The sequence below is a fragment of the Glycine soja genome, chromosome 6 (genome assembly GCF_004193775.1).
Source record: "Glycine soja cultivar W05 chromosome 6, ASM419377v2, whole genome shotgun sequence".
In the NCBI taxonomy this organism is placed as follows: Eukaryota; Viridiplantae; Streptophyta; class Magnoliopsida; order Fabales; family Fabaceae; genus Glycine; species Glycine soja.
The window spans coordinates 7,416,559-7,433,846 of NC_041007.1; the positions used below are offsets into that span (position 1 = coordinate 7,416,559).

Here is a 17,288-nt window from a genome sequence, read left to right on the forward strand (position 1 = left end):
GATAACGGACACAAAATATAATTTAAACATCGAATATTTCTTAGGTAGCGTTTTGCTTAAATTCACCATGAATTTGAGATGAAAGTTTTTAAAATTGATCTCTCACATCTTTGCACTTTAATTCAAACATTTCATCTTTTTTTATCTCAATTCACTTTGACATCTCTTTCAATCATTTAAACCGACCAAACGGAACCTTAGTCTTAGCATAGTAGCTTCGTCAGACCAAAAAACAATTATAAATAAATGCAAGAATAAGAAAAATAATATATTATTTCCTTTATTTCAAATATTTGTATCTAAAATAATAGAATAAATTCCACTGAACATTTATATAAGTAACAGCAATCTATATTATCTACATCTAGTTAAGTTATTGGCAAACTGATGTGGCCAATTTTTGTAAAAAGAACGCCGCCTCCAAAGAGTACATTAGTAGAGAGCATCCCTCATTATTTACTGCTCCAGAACTCCCTGTTAATAAAATTTTTAATCCGTTCTTTTCCCTGGCTTTCTACATAATACACCAGAGTCTATATCATTAAAATGGTTAGATCCTAGTTTCATAAAAGAGTCAGTCTCCCTACTACTACTGTTGCTATTAATCCTACTACTATCTAACTTTCTATGCTGTAAAGTTGTGTTAAAAGACAAACGAGAAACATCTATCCCTCGCAAGCCTGCTGCAACGGGAGAAACTGAATCATATCGGTCCACATCAGATAGGGGCGAATGTCCCCAATTCAAGGGAGAAGATGAGGAGGAGGAGGATGTGTCAGAATCAGAATTCCTCCACACACTACTCCAACCATTCCCTGAATCACCAAAAAGATATTCGGAGAAGTCATCTGTGTTGGTTGAATCACGGGTGCTATCTGTACTACAAGAACCTTCATCAGAGTTGCTGCTAATAAGGGATGAATTATCACTTGACGAGTCTTCTTCCAAAATCCTTTTCAGGTGGTGAAACTTTGAATAGAAAGAGGCTAAGGCAGGTGAGTCATCTGAAGAAATGGAACTATTGGCATGTTCAGAAACACCAGAATTTGTAGATATATATCTTGCTTTTGTTGTAAGAGTCTTTCCACTGACTTTACTTTTTGAATCTGGGGACAGTATTCTGTTCCTAATTAATCTTGGGGCCCTTGGCGAGCACCTACAAGGTGATTCAGCTAATCAGAGAAGGTAACAAGAAAAAATGTAAATAAAAGGATCATTGAAACCACCCATCAATGGAAACTGACTGGTTCAACCAGTCAATCTGTGAACCCACTCTGTTTCTGGTCCAATTATTTCTTATTATGAGGTCCAAGTCAACCTTGATTGAACATGTCAAATTCAACCATTTGGTCCATTAAATTAGCTGGTTGAACCCATTGAACCATAACTTACAGCTCTTGCCAATTCAATTAAACCCCCTTCCCCAGGCAAGACTAGGAAAAAAAAAATTGGGTTACCTTGCATAGAAAAGTATATATGCTCCTTTAGTCAAGACTCTATCCAATTCAACAGCTGTCACCTGCAAGACATACAGATGGGTTTAACCGGTACAATTCAAGTAATAACCGCAACAAATGTTCTGTACATTTCTTCCTGTTTAGTAATACATCAAATATTTGGGGTGTATTCACCCGCTGAACTCAACAATACTTTCATCCCAGAACAAGATGATTTTGGGAGGAAATTGGCTAGCAGAATTTCAATCCTGGACCTCTTGCGCATAGTAAAATGAATACTAATTTAGTGTTCTTAAATTTTCTTTTGGACAAGAAGGTAACAATGCTGCCTTGTGACCTGCAAATCTCATTCTATAAACATGAGATAATAAGACCCTCATGCACTGGTTGCTCTCAAGTATTCAAATCAACAAATTACATGTTATTAACAGTGTTTTAAATCCTGGATCGTTGCATGAGGTGGAAAAGTCATTATACCAATATTTATTATGTAGGAGAGAAGAGAAAACAGCATCAGCTCGCCACAGAGAAGAGAGAAGACAGAACAGAAAAGCAGCACTAGCCAGAGAGAAGGGAGGCACTTGCCAGAGACACCAGATGCAGTCAACAGAGAAGACGGAGGCAGCAGCAATGTCAACATAGGCGAGGCAGAGCAAGGTTTGACAAGAGACAAGAGAAACAAGGGCTGGGTTGACATATTATAAGCCAAATATCTTTTTGGTAAATGAAATCCCTAAAACAGGCCCTAATGTCTCTGTTCAGAGGACTTCTTTGGAATAGTCCCCCATAGCACCACTATTGCATCTGCAACAGCCACTACACTTAACCTCTACACTACAGGGGCCAGTGGAAGCTCCGTCACTATAGCGGTGCTAAATGCCTGCTTTTTTAATTCATATTTTTAAGGCATTCATGATTAATTTAGGTTTTACAATGTTCACTACCTCAGTGTTAGCAATAGAAATACTAGTATCGGTTATGGGAATTCAGTTGATGAAACTGGAAGGACCATGGACTACTAATTAAGATAAACATAAACCTAGAAATGTACATTTAGCAGCCAAAAGTGAATTGCTCGTAAGAATTGGGAACTAAGGCTAAATTGAGGGACTTACCACACTGTCATCAACCTTGGACCACTTGTTTTGGATATTCTTCACATAGCACACATAGTGACCCGAAAAGGAAGCATTCATGACATCTAAGTGAACAACTACCCCATACAATCTGTATATGGGTGATTTATCACTAGTCCCACTCATGAAAGGTGCCAAGTTAAGTATTTCAGGAAATTGAATAGGCTTGTTGAGCTTCCCAAATTTCCCAGACTGCAATACAGATGTAACAAATAAGGAAAACTCTGCATAAAGGCTGCATAGAATGCATTTAAAATAACATATTGTGTTTTAATTTAATACATTAAATACCTGAAATCTCTTTAATGCAACTGTAAGAACATTCGGGGCCTCTGAAACTGTCAGCTTCTTCTTGGCCTTCTCATATGATTTACATCTTAAAAATGAAATAGTTTATTAACAATAAGGAAAAACATTTAAGTACAAGTACTCCAAATAAAATTCCAACATCTAAAATCCAAATAACAAAACACTTGCACACTGAAAGACCAAAAAAATGAGAGGAGAAACAATAACATTTTTTTTGGCTTAGAACCCAAATTTTGTGAAAAGCTAGTGTCATAACTTGGTGGCCACAGTAAAACACAACCGTATAAGGTTGATTTGACAGATTATCTTGCATATTGATCATCAATGACACAGGCTGTAAACTTGTGACACTAGCATCATGCAATGCTTCTATGTACAGCCAAAACAAGATTAAATCAAAGAAAATAATGCATCAAATGACGAATCAGTTAGAGAAAAGACTCAAACCAAAATCATAAACATTAATTTTTCAAATTCTGATTTAACTGAAGATCACCAAAAGCACTTCCCCACTACTAAATACTACTAAAGGAAAAGGATCCACATATGATACACTACAAGCCTTCTTACTCTTGGGATTTGGCACATGCCTAAACGTTTTCCCTTATTTTGCAATATCTATTTTAGTAAATATCATCATCTTAAAACATCAAGATGATTCTTAAGAGGAAACAGTATTAACTTTGGAAACTCAATTCAATATGGTGTATGAAAATATGATAGAAATTAAGAGGTCGCAACAAATCTACATTATCCTATTATGCCAATAGTTTAATGCAATCAAACAGCTAGACCTGTTAAGCTGTTACTAGAATTTAGAAGTTCGTTTATTGAAAACTCTTATTCCCTTTAACTTAATCTACATTAAAAACTCTTATTCCCTTTAACTTAATCTACATTAAAAACTCTAGTCCCTCAACTCATTCTACAAAGATAACGATCAAGACTAGAGGCATCCAAAAAATCAACCAACCTGACACAGTGGTACTTGTTTTCCCCATCCAAAGTCTCAGTGCTTGTAAATCGTCGAAGGGCCTCCACCAGGGTTGTTATTTCGCCTTCTATCTCAACAGTCAGATCCATCATCCTTTCCTGATGCTCAGACTTCCCTCCACATCTCATGCATTTTATCTGCCAAATGAGGTGAATGTTCATTGTCCTTGTTACTTCAAATCAGCAGATGTTATAAACTTATAATGACAATAATAGAATTATCTATTTCAAAACCATGCCAACAATGTATTGCACCTATGGCAGAGGAAGAAGAAAAACATAAACATTGTTGTTTTTTTTTTGGAAGGCAGAAAATATATAGTATTAATATAAACAAATCAGTACCAGAGGTACTGATGAAAGATGAACAATTACAAGACACCTATGGTGCCACCCTCCAAAAACAGAAGAAACCCAACCAAGACCCCACCACAAAAGATAAAGGAAACCCAACCCAGCTTAACCAAAAGACTCCGAAAGATTGGTAGACCAGTGTATTACTTTACCAGATAGAGGTATAAAATTACCTTTGATCGAAGGTAACCTCCAAATGTTTGACCCATTAAAGTAGTGTCCTCTTCTAATGAGCCCGATGCATTAACTCCAGCTTCCGTAAGGCAAACAGATTGCATTGTGTCAATAACATGCCTGTCAAGTACATCATATGATTCATTAACTTAAAATGAATTACAAAACAACAATAATGCCATATTACATGGATTAAAAGGAATAAAAAATACCTAAGAAATTCATGTGCATCTTCTTCTCTTCCATTACCAAGCTGACTCCCAATATTCTGTAGATGGGAGATTATGCCCATAGGAGACACAGCAGATTTTGTGTCCTTTGACTTCAATATCAATCTTTCAAATTCACAGGTGAAACACCATTTTTTATTTGCACCTAAAATTTACATAGGAGATATTTTACCTAGGGAAACAGTTACAACTTACAAAACAGTATTCAATAAACATGATAGGAGACAATTCCATGATGAACCTCTGATTGCATACGTACATGATTTCAAATGTAATCCTTGAAGCAAATAAGCAGTCAGAGGTGGTGTAAATGCTAAGCACTGAAGTACAGCATTAGCGTAACAACTGCAAAAAAAAAAAAAAAATACAAGTTAAAAAATACCAAAAAAAGTGAATCTTACCCAAAGCACAGTGGAGGAGCAATTGATTTACACACTTTCAACAACCAAACTATTCACATTGATATGGAAAAATATATGATCCTTATCAGCAAGGAAAGAAGATAATAATACACACCACAATTATATTGTAAATAAATAAATCCACATATAAGAAGGAACCTATTATCTCCTAACATGTTTATCATAAATAATATGAAATTACCTGTTTCCACAATTTACAAGACCAAATGGGCATAACTCCACCTTGTTCGAGTTATAAAGCTTGACAAACAATTCATAAGGGAAAAAACTCTGCAACAAATATAAATGTAAGGTAACAGTATTTGTCTTTTAAAGCACAAAAAAACGCAAAAAAGATTTGTTCCAGAAGAACCTTGTCATTACGTCTTCCAGCAAGATCACTCCCAACAACTAATGGAAAGTGCTTTGACAGATTTGATCCTCTAAACTGATCAACAACTTTCAAAACAGATGTTTTCAAGCCACTCTTAGAATTTGCAGAACAGCTAGCAACCTGAGAGGAAGTGACAGCTCGAGTGCCAGATTCAATGTCATTATTCCCTTGTTTTGTACTGGAATGATGTTCTTCAGTTACAGAAGCTAAATTAGAATCAGCAAGTTCACAAGTCAGGCAACCAATTTCAGTGGACTTCAAGGTGCTCCCACCGTTGGCCACAACAAGATTGGATGAGCCAGTTGATTGAGAGTTATGGAAGCTCAAAGCATCCGCACAAACTGAATTTTTGCCAACACTGGAGGGCTGAGGGGAGAAAGATGATAAAGGTGGCCCAGAGCTTTCTTTAGATTCCAATTGATCAGACTCAGAACCACTTGGAGTAACATAACTCCTAACATTGGAAACTTTGCTGTTGATGAACGAGAAATTCCTCCCCTTCGAAGAATTCATGTTGTCATTCTCAGACGATGCTGATCCTGAACTTGCCATATTGTTCCCAATACAGTTTGGAAAAGCATCATCAGATACAGAATCATTTGTCTTGGTATCTCGTACATGCAAAGGAGGCATGGTACTGAATGGAAAGTGAAATGAAGATTCAGAAGCAGTCTTTTTGCCTGTGGATTCATCAGAACAGGATGGGTAAGTGTCATTCTTAGTATCATCTTTAATCCCTCTTGAATCAAGAGCTTTATCCCAGAATCCCGAAAACACCGTAGAAGGCTCAATTGTTTTCCCCTTCCACATACTTGAACCTGAATTACCATTTGATGCAAGCTTACTCTCTTCTTTACTAAAACCAGGTCCAGTATGATTTAATTTACGCATTGTAGAAAAACCATCTACTGAATCAACCAAAGTAGCAAACTTTGGTGAAGAAGACATGGTTACACCCATGCTATCATCAATAGTGTTATCAGGAATGTCAAGGGTGGGATCAACAAAAGTATGTCCCTCTGATCCGTCATGCTCATTTGAGATGATGCTCTCACATACAGAGGAACCATCAGATGAATCACTAGAACCCGTGGAAGCTGAGAATCCAGAAAATGAGTTACTGGACAATTCAGAATTAGAATCTGTTATATTTCCCTCTGCAAGAGACTCAACTCTAATATTTGCATCCTTTCCAGATGAAACTTTTGGAGAAAAGCAGATATCAAAAATTGGGGGCCTTTCAGAGGCTATTTTACATTCTTTGCCTTCACTTTCAGACTTCCCAACATGGATTCCAGAATAGCCTTGCTCTACTACCTTGCTGCCAAGATCACTCGTTGCACCATCACTCTGGTGAGTTGTGCTGGGAGGACGGCATTCTAACTTGTGACCTTGACGCCAATGAACAGTTTGGCATTCAAAAGAACTGAAACACATCAAACCAAACGTGCATACTATAGACAATATCTTCACAAAAAAGAACACATGGAAAAATGCAGACGAAAAGCAATGAATCGGAACCACTAATACAGAATATCACAGTCAGCTAAATTATTAAACAGAGAATGTAAATGGGGTCACGAAAGCAAAAAACGAAACATATTGTTTTATTCTCCAAACCAAAGAAGATAAATTATTAACTATTAAATAAACCACAATCTAAAGCACCTAGCAAAAGTTGATGCATGATTTTTCTTTCCATTAACAATAACCACCAATTTGTAGAGAGGAACAGACACTTGTCGAAGAGATCCTCTAGTACACATAAACTAAAACGAACCTAAATTTTCGCATGTTTATCTTAGTGGCATATAATATTAATAATTAATAAGTAAATACAAAACTAACATACTAGTGTGGAGTTTTACGAAACCAGAAGAGATACACTCCAGAAAAGGAAATCAAAACCAATATTCCCATTTTCAACCGTAAGCAAAAATTACTAAAAGTTCTGGACAGCAAATTGTAATCATAAAGTCTGAAAAAACGACCCCCACAAACAACCACAACCCATGCCAATTTAAAAAGAAAGATAGGAAAAAAAACTCGAATTTTTAAGCACAATTTGAAAACGCACCAGTAGCGAACGGATTTGCACTGAGCGCAGCGCGCGGTGGCGGGAAAATAACACACAGCGCATAGATTGGTCGGAGCGGCAGAAACCGCCGTGCCGTACTCATAGGACGCCTCTTTCTCGGCCCTGGCAGTTTCCTCCGCGGCCAAAATGAAAAGCCTCTTGATCTCCTCCTTCCTGGCCTCCGAAACCTGCCATTTATGCCGAATAACGAACCCGATCACCGCCACCACAACACAAACCACCACAAGGACCAGGCTCGAAAACCCTAGATCCCCGGTGACACGCATTTATCCTGCACCCGACACACATCCAGCGCCAGCCACACACCCTAAGCTTCTGCTATCGCCACCACACATAGATTGGTCCAACGGCAGCGTAACAACCAGAGAAAAACCCTCAACCTAACAACCCTCCGCGATTGGACGGTGAGGAAGATGCGGCAACCCGTGAGGGTGAGATTAACGAGGAAACTCGAATCCGTGAAGTTAGAAATGGAAATGCTGATCGCAGTCGCAAACAAACTGAAGATGGCACTGGAAATTTGAAAACGACGAAGCGGAAACTCAACTCTGGTGGTTGTTTTGTTGTTTTGTTAGGTTGGGATCGAGAAAGAAAGTGTGAATGTGTGGGGGGAGAGAGAGAGAAAGAAAAGATAACGCGGTAAATGAAAATAAAGAGGGTGGCATTAAATTAAATTAAATATAATTGATGGTTACAATTAAGGAAGGAGTGTTTGTGGAGGGAAAGGAATTTTTTTTTCTTTCTGATAATAATAATAATATTGATAAAGAGTATTTAACATTGAAAATCAGCATTAATTTTTATCGAAAATCGGGAAAAAAAGAATTTGATTATTGGAAAGAGTGAATTCTTGGTTTGTTGGGTTCGTGGCGGGAAGGTGGAAAAGGGTGAAAGTGGGGTCTCGGTGGGGCCAGGATGATGCTCGTAAAATTGGCTTCATTCTATTTCTTCCTTTTGCTGGAAGAGATTCTACGGAATTAACCATTTTGCAAGTAATTATCAGCTTAGGTGTGGTACTGCCCACACATGACATGGCTTTTCATTATAAGCAAAGAATACTTTACTTTATTAATAAGAAATTTTACTATTTATATATATATATATATATATATATATATATATATCCTCGTAAACCTCCTGAAAGCAATCAATAGATAAAATAGAATCTGTTCAAAATTACAATGAAGTTGTATTAGAAATTATGTTTTGTTTTTTAATCCGGTATTCTCCACCGAGAGATAATGACTAATCTCCCATAATATTATTTAGTAAATTGTTTTTTATTTTCATAAATGTGTCCTCTGGATTTAATTGTCAAAATGGGCCTTGGCCCAAAACAGTTTTTTGCAATCAAATCACAATTAATTAGCATATCCGACCCATGATTGACGGAGGAGATGCGCATCGCGAACCATGATAAATAACATGTGTTTTTACCTAAAGAGGCATGTTAAGTTTTACATCTCACTTAGATTAGGTCCACTCCAATAAGAGGAAGTTTTTCATAACAATAAATAATAAATAAAGTCTCTATTTGTGTTATTTACTATAGAGTGCTATTTTCATTCTTTTATTTATCTTTTAAGGTTGTTTTATAAAAATAAAAAATATAATAAATTTTCTTAATTCTGGTGTGGAGTTTCCTATTCACCCCTTTCCTCTTTCCCCTATGCATTGAATATATTTGTAAATTTATTAAAGATTGGAAACACAAGTAAAGATATAATTGATAAAAAAAAAGTAATTAACATCATCTTGAATTTTGTAAACAATAGATAAATAGGAATAAAAAATTTCCAACAATTTGATAATTAAAAAGGAACTTAGTATTAGTTAACATTTTCCTTGTAAAAAAAATGGCTAAGCCTTTTATAATGTATTGATAAGAGATAATAAAATGAAATTTAAAATTGAAATTCAATTGAGATTCAAATATTTAATATAATATATTCATATTTGATATTAAAAAATTATTAATTAAATTATAATAGTTTTGTATTTAATTTATCCACTACAATCTTACAAAAATGGTGTCTTGTAACATACCACCACAATGATAATAATAATATCAATAAAATTTAAAATTTAACATTACCTAAACTTCTATTAAATAGTTGCAGTTGTTTTTCATCGAATGGATTTAATATCTTCACCTTAGCCATGTGATTTTGGAAATAGATTGTAAGATGATCAAAGACTACCTGAGGTTGGATAGGATAAGATTTTCAGATTTTAATTCTATTCTAACAGGTTATGAGCACATGTTTTCTATTTTATTGAATTTTGAGATAAATTTAGTCAAGAAGTAAATCTTGTGGCTCATAAGTTAATAAGGACGTCAAGATTATATGTTCATTCTTGTGACTATCATTGTATTTTTCTTCATGTTTACTCTAAGATCATTGATGAAATAAAAATAATTTTATTTCCTCTAAAAAAAAGTTGCAGTTGCATTTGGTATAAAATGCGTGACATTTTATTAATAAAAAATGCTAAAAATATATTTCCTATAACTCTTTTTTAAAAATCTATTAATTCTTTTTTTTTTTTAGATTTTATGTTTCAATTAACGAGTCTTTCCTTTAATATGTTTTTTTAAAATCTACTAATGTCTCCCAACTACATCAAACTATTAATTAATTTTTTTTTTAATCATAATAATCAAGGTCATAGAACAGAAACCTTCGTGTAACAAAACAACCAATAGATCCCTAATCAACCTCCAAGGTCTTCTTGCATGCGCCATTACCATCAGCAACCACAAGCCTTTGCCAAACCAGGAGAATACCAACTTGCAACCGAAAAAATTAAAAATAAAACAAATAACTCGTGCAAAGAAAAGGAGAAAAAGGAAAAATCAAAAAAGAAAAAGAGAAGTTTTTCTATCGCTGATCACCGTGTGCCGTTGACGGTGGCGACGTTTCAATTTTTTTCTTTGTTGCACCATGGATTTGGAAGCAAATAAAATGGAGGTTGTAGATCTGAGATGTTTTTTTTTTTTCTCTCTTGATCTTTCTAGTACCATAGACCTGGAAACAGAAAGAACAAAGGCCACATATCTGGAAGCAAACACGGCGCGACTTTGAAGATAGAAAGATGCGACCATGGGCTCCATTGTTGGTGGCGGTGAGCGGGAGCAAGCGAAAAAGATAGAGAGCGCCGTGAGGAGAAATAGAGAGAGCATCGTGGACTTGGTTCGTGTGATCTAGAATGACTTAGCCGTGACAGCGGCGGTGTATTTTGCCGTCCTCCTCCCCCTTTCTATCTCCGTCACGGCGGTGACGATCCAGTTTAATTATGGTTTTTTTAGAAACAACAGTTTAGGTTAGGGTTTAAATGGTCTACTCAAGTAGTTTTATTTTGATATATTTTTTAACTCAACTACTTCATTTTAATGTATTTTTTTTTTACTCAATAACTATTTTATAATCTGAACCATCCAGTTATTTAATTATATATCTAATGATGAGGAATGAGGGTAAGATTGGTATATAACTATTTAAAAACACTATTTTGGCCATTGAAAATACCTATTCTAATGGTCCATCGTAAAATTTACCCTAAAACTAGTACACCCCTGTCATCCTGTGCATCAACGGGTGGTAAGAAAATGCCGTGACGGTGAGTAGTGATCTAGTGGAATCTATATCTATATTAGATTAAAAATATATTCTCTATATTAGATTAAAAATATATTCTTCGTGTGAATTTTAATTTTTGTTGCAAATGTTGTTTTATAATAAGCTCTTTTCTATTTTATATATATATATATATATATATATATATATATATATATATATATATATATATATATATATATATATATATATATATATATATATATAGTTCAACAAATTGTATATTTTTAGTTGTTTTATATTTAATTTTAGTTGGTACGGATAGTATATTATTTATTTATTGAAACTGAAGATCTGCAATGTATTTAAATGCCTAATGTTTTCATCACATTATGATCTTTGAATTGTCCTATTTTGCAAGTTTGAAAATGACATTCAAGCCTACGATTGCAGAAAAATCAAGGAGTTGCCTAACCTTGAATAGTGGAGGCTCTTGCACCGTAATGGTGTAATTATTTTCCATAATGGATATATTTTAAGAAAATTATGAAAATGGATACATCATGTTTGGAAATACGATTTTATTATAAAGAAATCGCACTTTAAAGCACGATTTTAATTTTCAGAAAATTGTTATTCTAAAATCGTATATAGACATACGATTTCAGTTTTTTAATTTTTTTATTATTGAAAGTTAAAATCGTATCATATTTTTTAAAAAAATATATTTTATAAATCATATTTTAACATATGATTGCGTTAGAAGAAAAAAAAAACTAAAATGGTATTTTAACATAAGAATTTAGTACTTAGAGGAAAAAAGTTGATATGATTTTTTCATTATGAAAACGTTTATTAAAGTATGATTTATTTATTTTCGTAATTTTTTTTTAAAATTCTACCCATTTCCGTAATTAACCCAATAGTTGAAAGTAATTCCCTCGTTGGACCAAGAGCAATCCCCACTGCTAAAACCAACGGATAAATGCAGATGATATGTGTCACAAAAGAAAAACGCACAAGATAGTAAATATTTATAAGATACTACTGTTAATTAAGAAATTAAGAGTAGAAATTTTTTATTAAAAATATTATTAATATATTTTAATCATAATTTTTACATATCTCAACGCATTTGTTTATTATTAATTCTTTAAACAGTGTCTTTAAGGCATTAATTAATTAATAAAATTAAAACAAATAAACCAGCTGAATAAATTTTTGTGTGAGTGATGTTAGAGGTTTTCAAACGTCTTGGCTGATGGAAGGGTTTCATTTTCGAAATATGTTGCATCTAATAAGGCTGATAGGTTCCCAAACAACCGAGAACCAAACAGGAAAAAGTAATTAATCACCCAATAAGGCTGATAAATAAGTAACAAGTTGTTACTAGAAGTAACAAGAGTGATGTTAGATTGTGTCATCGTGATTTTAAAAAAAATAAAAATTGTGCCATTGAGGTGTAATTTTCTTAGGTCTAATTATACATTTTATTTTTTAATTTATAAAATTTCACGTATTTTGTTTATTTGTAGCAATTAGAGATAAGTCTGTACCGCAAAACTTACCGTGCATAAAACTCGCCCTACAAAGCCCACAATTTAAATGACTTTGCTTTTATCGAACTTGCAACTGCATCTTCACGTGCTAAATGGATCGATTCCCTTTTGCAAAAAAAAAAAAATGATAAAATAAAAAATCAAATGTTATAAAACTGAAATTTAACCCATTTTTTAAACCCTTTTAAAAAAAATTACCTAAAAAAATAAAATTAAAAACCATTTTAAAAATCCTTTTGTTATTATTTTATAGTCCAATTAATCACTGAATGTTTGAGAGTTATTCTATATGGGTTTTGGTTTGATGTTGGTTATATTGAATGTATCTAATTTCAAATAGAATCACCATATTTTTTTATTTTACTAGTCTTCTATTTTTTGACTGTACCTTTCAAAAATATATATTTTTTAATTAAGACATAAAAAGCCCAATTGGCTCAAAAAATTGAAGTTCATATACCCGTTGCAGGTTATGCGGACTCAAAAAATGTGTTTTTTAAACATAACATGTATATATAGACAATTTACATAGACAACACAATCCTTTTCCCATCTCTTTATTGTATCATTTATTACATTTTATGTATTTCTCTCTATTCTTTTCCTTTTTCTATCTTAATTGTAAAATAGCTGTACAGATTGTGTTACAAATAACCCTTCTCATCCACTACATATGAATGAAAAAGATATGAATGCGAATTTCTAAAGTGAGCACCAACTTATGAAAGAGAAACTTTGGAGAAATTGGATTTCTCTTCTCTTCGAGGATCTCTCTCATCAGGAAATTAAAATAATGTAGCAAATAATTACTAAGAACACATTACTCTAGCACTGACTATCGGCACATATATGAACAATTAATTAATACTACTGATCTATGCCGGGCAACCTCGTGAAATGTACGTCGGCCCTGGTGGGGCTCTCTCGAAGAATAAATTCTGCAAAACGAAATGTTCAACTTTCTGTGAGTTTTACGTAGCATTAGAGCCTCCCTTGAATTCCTATCCTAGATATTTATTAAAATTAAAAACGCCAGTTTTGTACAAGTTTAACTCTGTATTTATTTCGTTGAACACGGAGGCATGAAAATAGGCAGTTTAAAAGGAATATTTTGTAGTGTATGTACGTATCGGATCGAAAGAAGACGAATTAGAGCTCAAACTCAACGTGTTCACTGTTTGGCAACTTGCTTTTTCTTTTTACAAAAAGAATTGTTATTTATTCGAGGCAATGGTGTTATTAATGTACTAACACTGTTTCAGTTCTGCATGAATGCATGAGATTTGAGCAAAAAAGTCTTCGAATGCCCGTGACCGACCGCATCTCGTGCATTATCCATGTACAGACAAAAGATCTAGCGTAGTTGTCAATTTCTAATCCCAGCAAGTTCTGATGATTACGAGCCTTTTCTTTCTAGCTAGCTCCATAATTATTATCCATTCATACTCCTTGAAAAGTTTAACTTAATCACTAAATCACAATGCTAATTAATGGAATTTTTTTTATCTATCACAATGGGAATGGAAACAAAGGTTCAATAATTTCAACAGTGTTAGTACTTAGTAGTTAACAGCAGTGAGCTAGCACAGCAGATACGTATACCAACAATAAATAAGCTTGAGACCGCGACTCTTGCGAAACAGCAATTTTCTGTAACACTTTAATTTAGAGCATCACTGCACTGAAGTCCAAAAATGCCTGAAACCACAACTTTGTCCTTTTGCTTTTCACCAATGATCAAACGCCTTTTTGTTTTATCATGCACTTTTGTATTTACATACATATATATGCACAGTAATCTTCTATACTTCATGTATCAAAATCTGTACAGTGTGTGTTTTATTGCTTATCGTTTCCTTCCATATGAACACCACGTAGAAGCCAGCTCAAGTTACATCATCATCATATTATAACTTTTGAGAAATTCCTATAAAATAAAGGGATAAGGATAAAGATATAGGATACTTTAACATCTTTTTTTGGGCCATATATACCCTGTCAAGGAAGAAAAAAGATAGGAGAAGAAAAGAAATTAATAATTGATACATATGATTGAAAAGAAAAGATAACTTAAAAAATAATAGAAAAATGACAAATGAATATTAAAGAAAATGTGAAACTATTAAAGTTAATTAAAATTGTAAAATAAAATATAATCATCCTTTTTGAAGAAAATACATATTTATCCTTGAACACTGTTACGGCCTAGAGTTATTTTGCATGGAAAGAGAATACCAAATATGTTAAGAGAGATGATTAAATTAAAAAAAAAAAAGGAGAGAAAAAGAACGTGAAGGTGTACTTTAAGAGTTAAGACAACCTAAAATAATAGGTGTGTCCAAAACTCATAACCCTAAAATAAAACATTTTTGAATAATAAGTTCATGATAACCAAAGTAATATTTTTTTAATCTTGTGGAATATTGTCAAGATGTGTGCAATAGAACAGTAAAACAAAAACACCCCAATAATTCCAACAACTCCAAGGATATTTACGTAAATTAACAGGCACCTCTCACTCTGGCGCCTATATTAAAGGCCTCAGTCCCCGCCATGCATGGACACCAACCATTATATCCCCCCACCGAGTCACCAACCATGGACGTTAAGTTTGGCACCACATTAATAGTTATTTTCTCCGTAATGTGGCTCATGAGGGTGAATGCCATTGACCCTTGTGCCTCTCAACCGGATAATTCGGACCTCAACGTGATTCCCATCTACAGCAAATGCTCACCGTTCAAACCACCCAAGGCAGACACATGGGACAACAGAATTATAAACATGGCCTCAAAAGACCCAGTCCGAGTGAAATACTTGTCCACCTTAGTGAGTCAAAAGACAGTCTCCACGGCCCCAATCGCTTCGGGCCAGGCCTTCAACATCGGCAACTATGTGGTGAGGGTCAAATTGGGAACACCCGGTCAACTTTTGTTCATGGTCCTCGACACCAGCACTGACGAGGCCTTCGTACCCTGCTCGGGCTGCACTGGCTGCTCCGACACCACTTTCTCGCCCAAAGCCTCAACCAGTTACGGCCCATTAGACTGCTCCGTCCCCCAGTGCGGACAGGTCCGTGGGCTTTCTTGCCCCGCCACGGGAACCGGCGCGTGCTCCTTCAACCAATCCTACGCGGGCTCATCTTTCTCCGCCACCCTAGTCCAAGACGCATTAAGATTGGCAACTGATGTTATCCCCTACTACTCCTTCGGCTGCGTCAACGCCATCACCGGAGCCTCGGTCCCTGCCCAAGGGCTTTTGGGCCTTGGCCGAGGCCCGTTGTCCTTGCTCTCCCAATCCGGGTCAAATTACTCGGGCATATTCTCTTACTGTCTCCCCAGTTTCAAGTCCTACTACTTCTCCGGGTCGCTCAAGCTGGGGCCCGTGGGCCAGCCCAAGAGCATTCGTACCACTCCGCTTCTTCGCAGCCCGCACCGTCCTTCTCTTTACTACGTGAACTTCACCGGGATCAGCGTGGGGCGCGTCCTGGTACCCTTTCCCAGCGAGTATCTTGGGTTTAACCCGAACACTGGATCCGGAACCATAATTGATTCGGGCACGGTGATAACCCGGTTCGTGGAGCCCGTTTACAACGCGGTGAGGGAGGAGTTCAGGAAGCAGGTAGGGGGAACTACATTCACGAGCATTGGAGCTTTCGACACGTGTTTCGTGAAAACCTACGAAACGCTGGCGCCGCCAATTACGCTGCACTTCGAGGGGTTGGACCTGAAGCTGCCGTTGGAGAACAGCTTGATTCATAGCAGCGCGGGTTCGTTGGCGTGTCTTGCGATGGCGGCGGCACCCGACAATGTGAACTCGGTATTGAACGTCATTGCCAACTTTCAGCAACAGAACCTTAGGATTTTGTTTGATATCGTCAATAATAAAGTTGGCATAGCCCGTGAGGTTTGTAACTAGCTAACTAGCTAGCTGGCTACATTTTTTTTGTTTGTTTGTTTTATTATTGTTTACTAGTGGCTTTCTTGATTAGCTTGCTAGGTTTGGATCTTTCGTTGGGTTCAAAAAAAGTGATGGGTGTGGGTGAATGTGGCCACGGTGAATAAGCTTGCCTTGTGTGCCTTTGGAAGATATGCAATGTGAAATTGGAGCTAGTACTATTTATTTTATCTTAGATCGATCGTTCGCAAAGTGGGGCCAACCTATCATTGTAATAATGATGTTTGATTAAATTAATAATGTAAGATCAATTAATTAGCAAGGATGTTGTTTAGTTTGGAATAATAATAAGGGATGAAATACTGCCAACACGTGATAAGTGATAACCCGTGTCTCCTTTTGGAATCTTTAATTTAGTTGAGTTTATGCACGGAATCAAGCGTGTCCGTGAAAGGGATCCCCCCTTGGTTTTATTTGTATCTTGGACACATGCAATTGCGATGATGCCAAATAAAGAGTACTCCAAAACTATAATTTTAACATTTTTATCTTTGTTTTATTTGTATCTTTAACATTTTTTAAACTTTTTTTTATAATTTTTTGTCACATTATATTATTTATGATACTTGATTACTTTTATCTCTTCAAGTAACTATTAACATATGAGTATCTATGAATCATTTTTCATAAACAAAGTATCAGCAACTT

At 35.2% G+C, this 17,288-nt stretch overlaps 2 protein-coding genes across 3 annotated transcripts; one reads left to right on the top strand and one right to left on the bottom strand.

Moving 5' to 3' along the window:
* Positions 1-255: 255 nt before the first annotated feature.
* On the bottom strand, positions 256-8,197 carry LOC114415227 (ubiquitin carboxyl-terminal hydrolase 17-like). Of its 2 annotated transcripts, none has more exons than XM_028379821.1 (11): positions 7,526-7,778; positions 5,428-6,839; positions 5,257-5,345; positions 4,913-4,998; positions 4,636-4,798; positions 4,423-4,543; positions 3,876-4,033; positions 2,885-2,969; positions 2,573-2,785; positions 1,458-1,519; positions 256-1,156 (listed from the first exon to the last, which is right to left on the bottom strand). In XM_028379821.1, exons 1-11 carry the CDS (start codon positions 7,626-7,628, stop codon positions 490-492), a joined length of 3,159 nt encoding a protein of 1,052 aa, XP_028235622.1. In that variant the 5' UTR covers positions 7,629-7,778; the 3' UTR covers positions 256-489. The 2 variants fall into 2 exon arrangements, with proteins under 2 accessions (XP_028235622.1, XP_028235621.1); XM_028379820.1 differs by having other exon boundaries at positions 258-1,156; positions 5,428-6,874; positions 7,526-8,197.
* A 7,031-nt stretch (positions 8,198-15,228) lies between these two features.
* LOC114415228 (aspartyl protease AED3-like) lies at positions 15,229-16,949 on the top strand. The gene has a single exon (XM_028379822.1). The coding sequence runs from the start codon at positions 15,237-15,239 to the stop codon at positions 16,599-16,601; it is 1,365 nt and encodes a 454-aa protein (XP_028235623.1). The 5' UTR covers positions 15,229-15,236; the 3' UTR covers positions 16,602-16,949.
* The last annotated feature ends 339 nt before the right edge of the window (positions 16,950-17,288 follow it).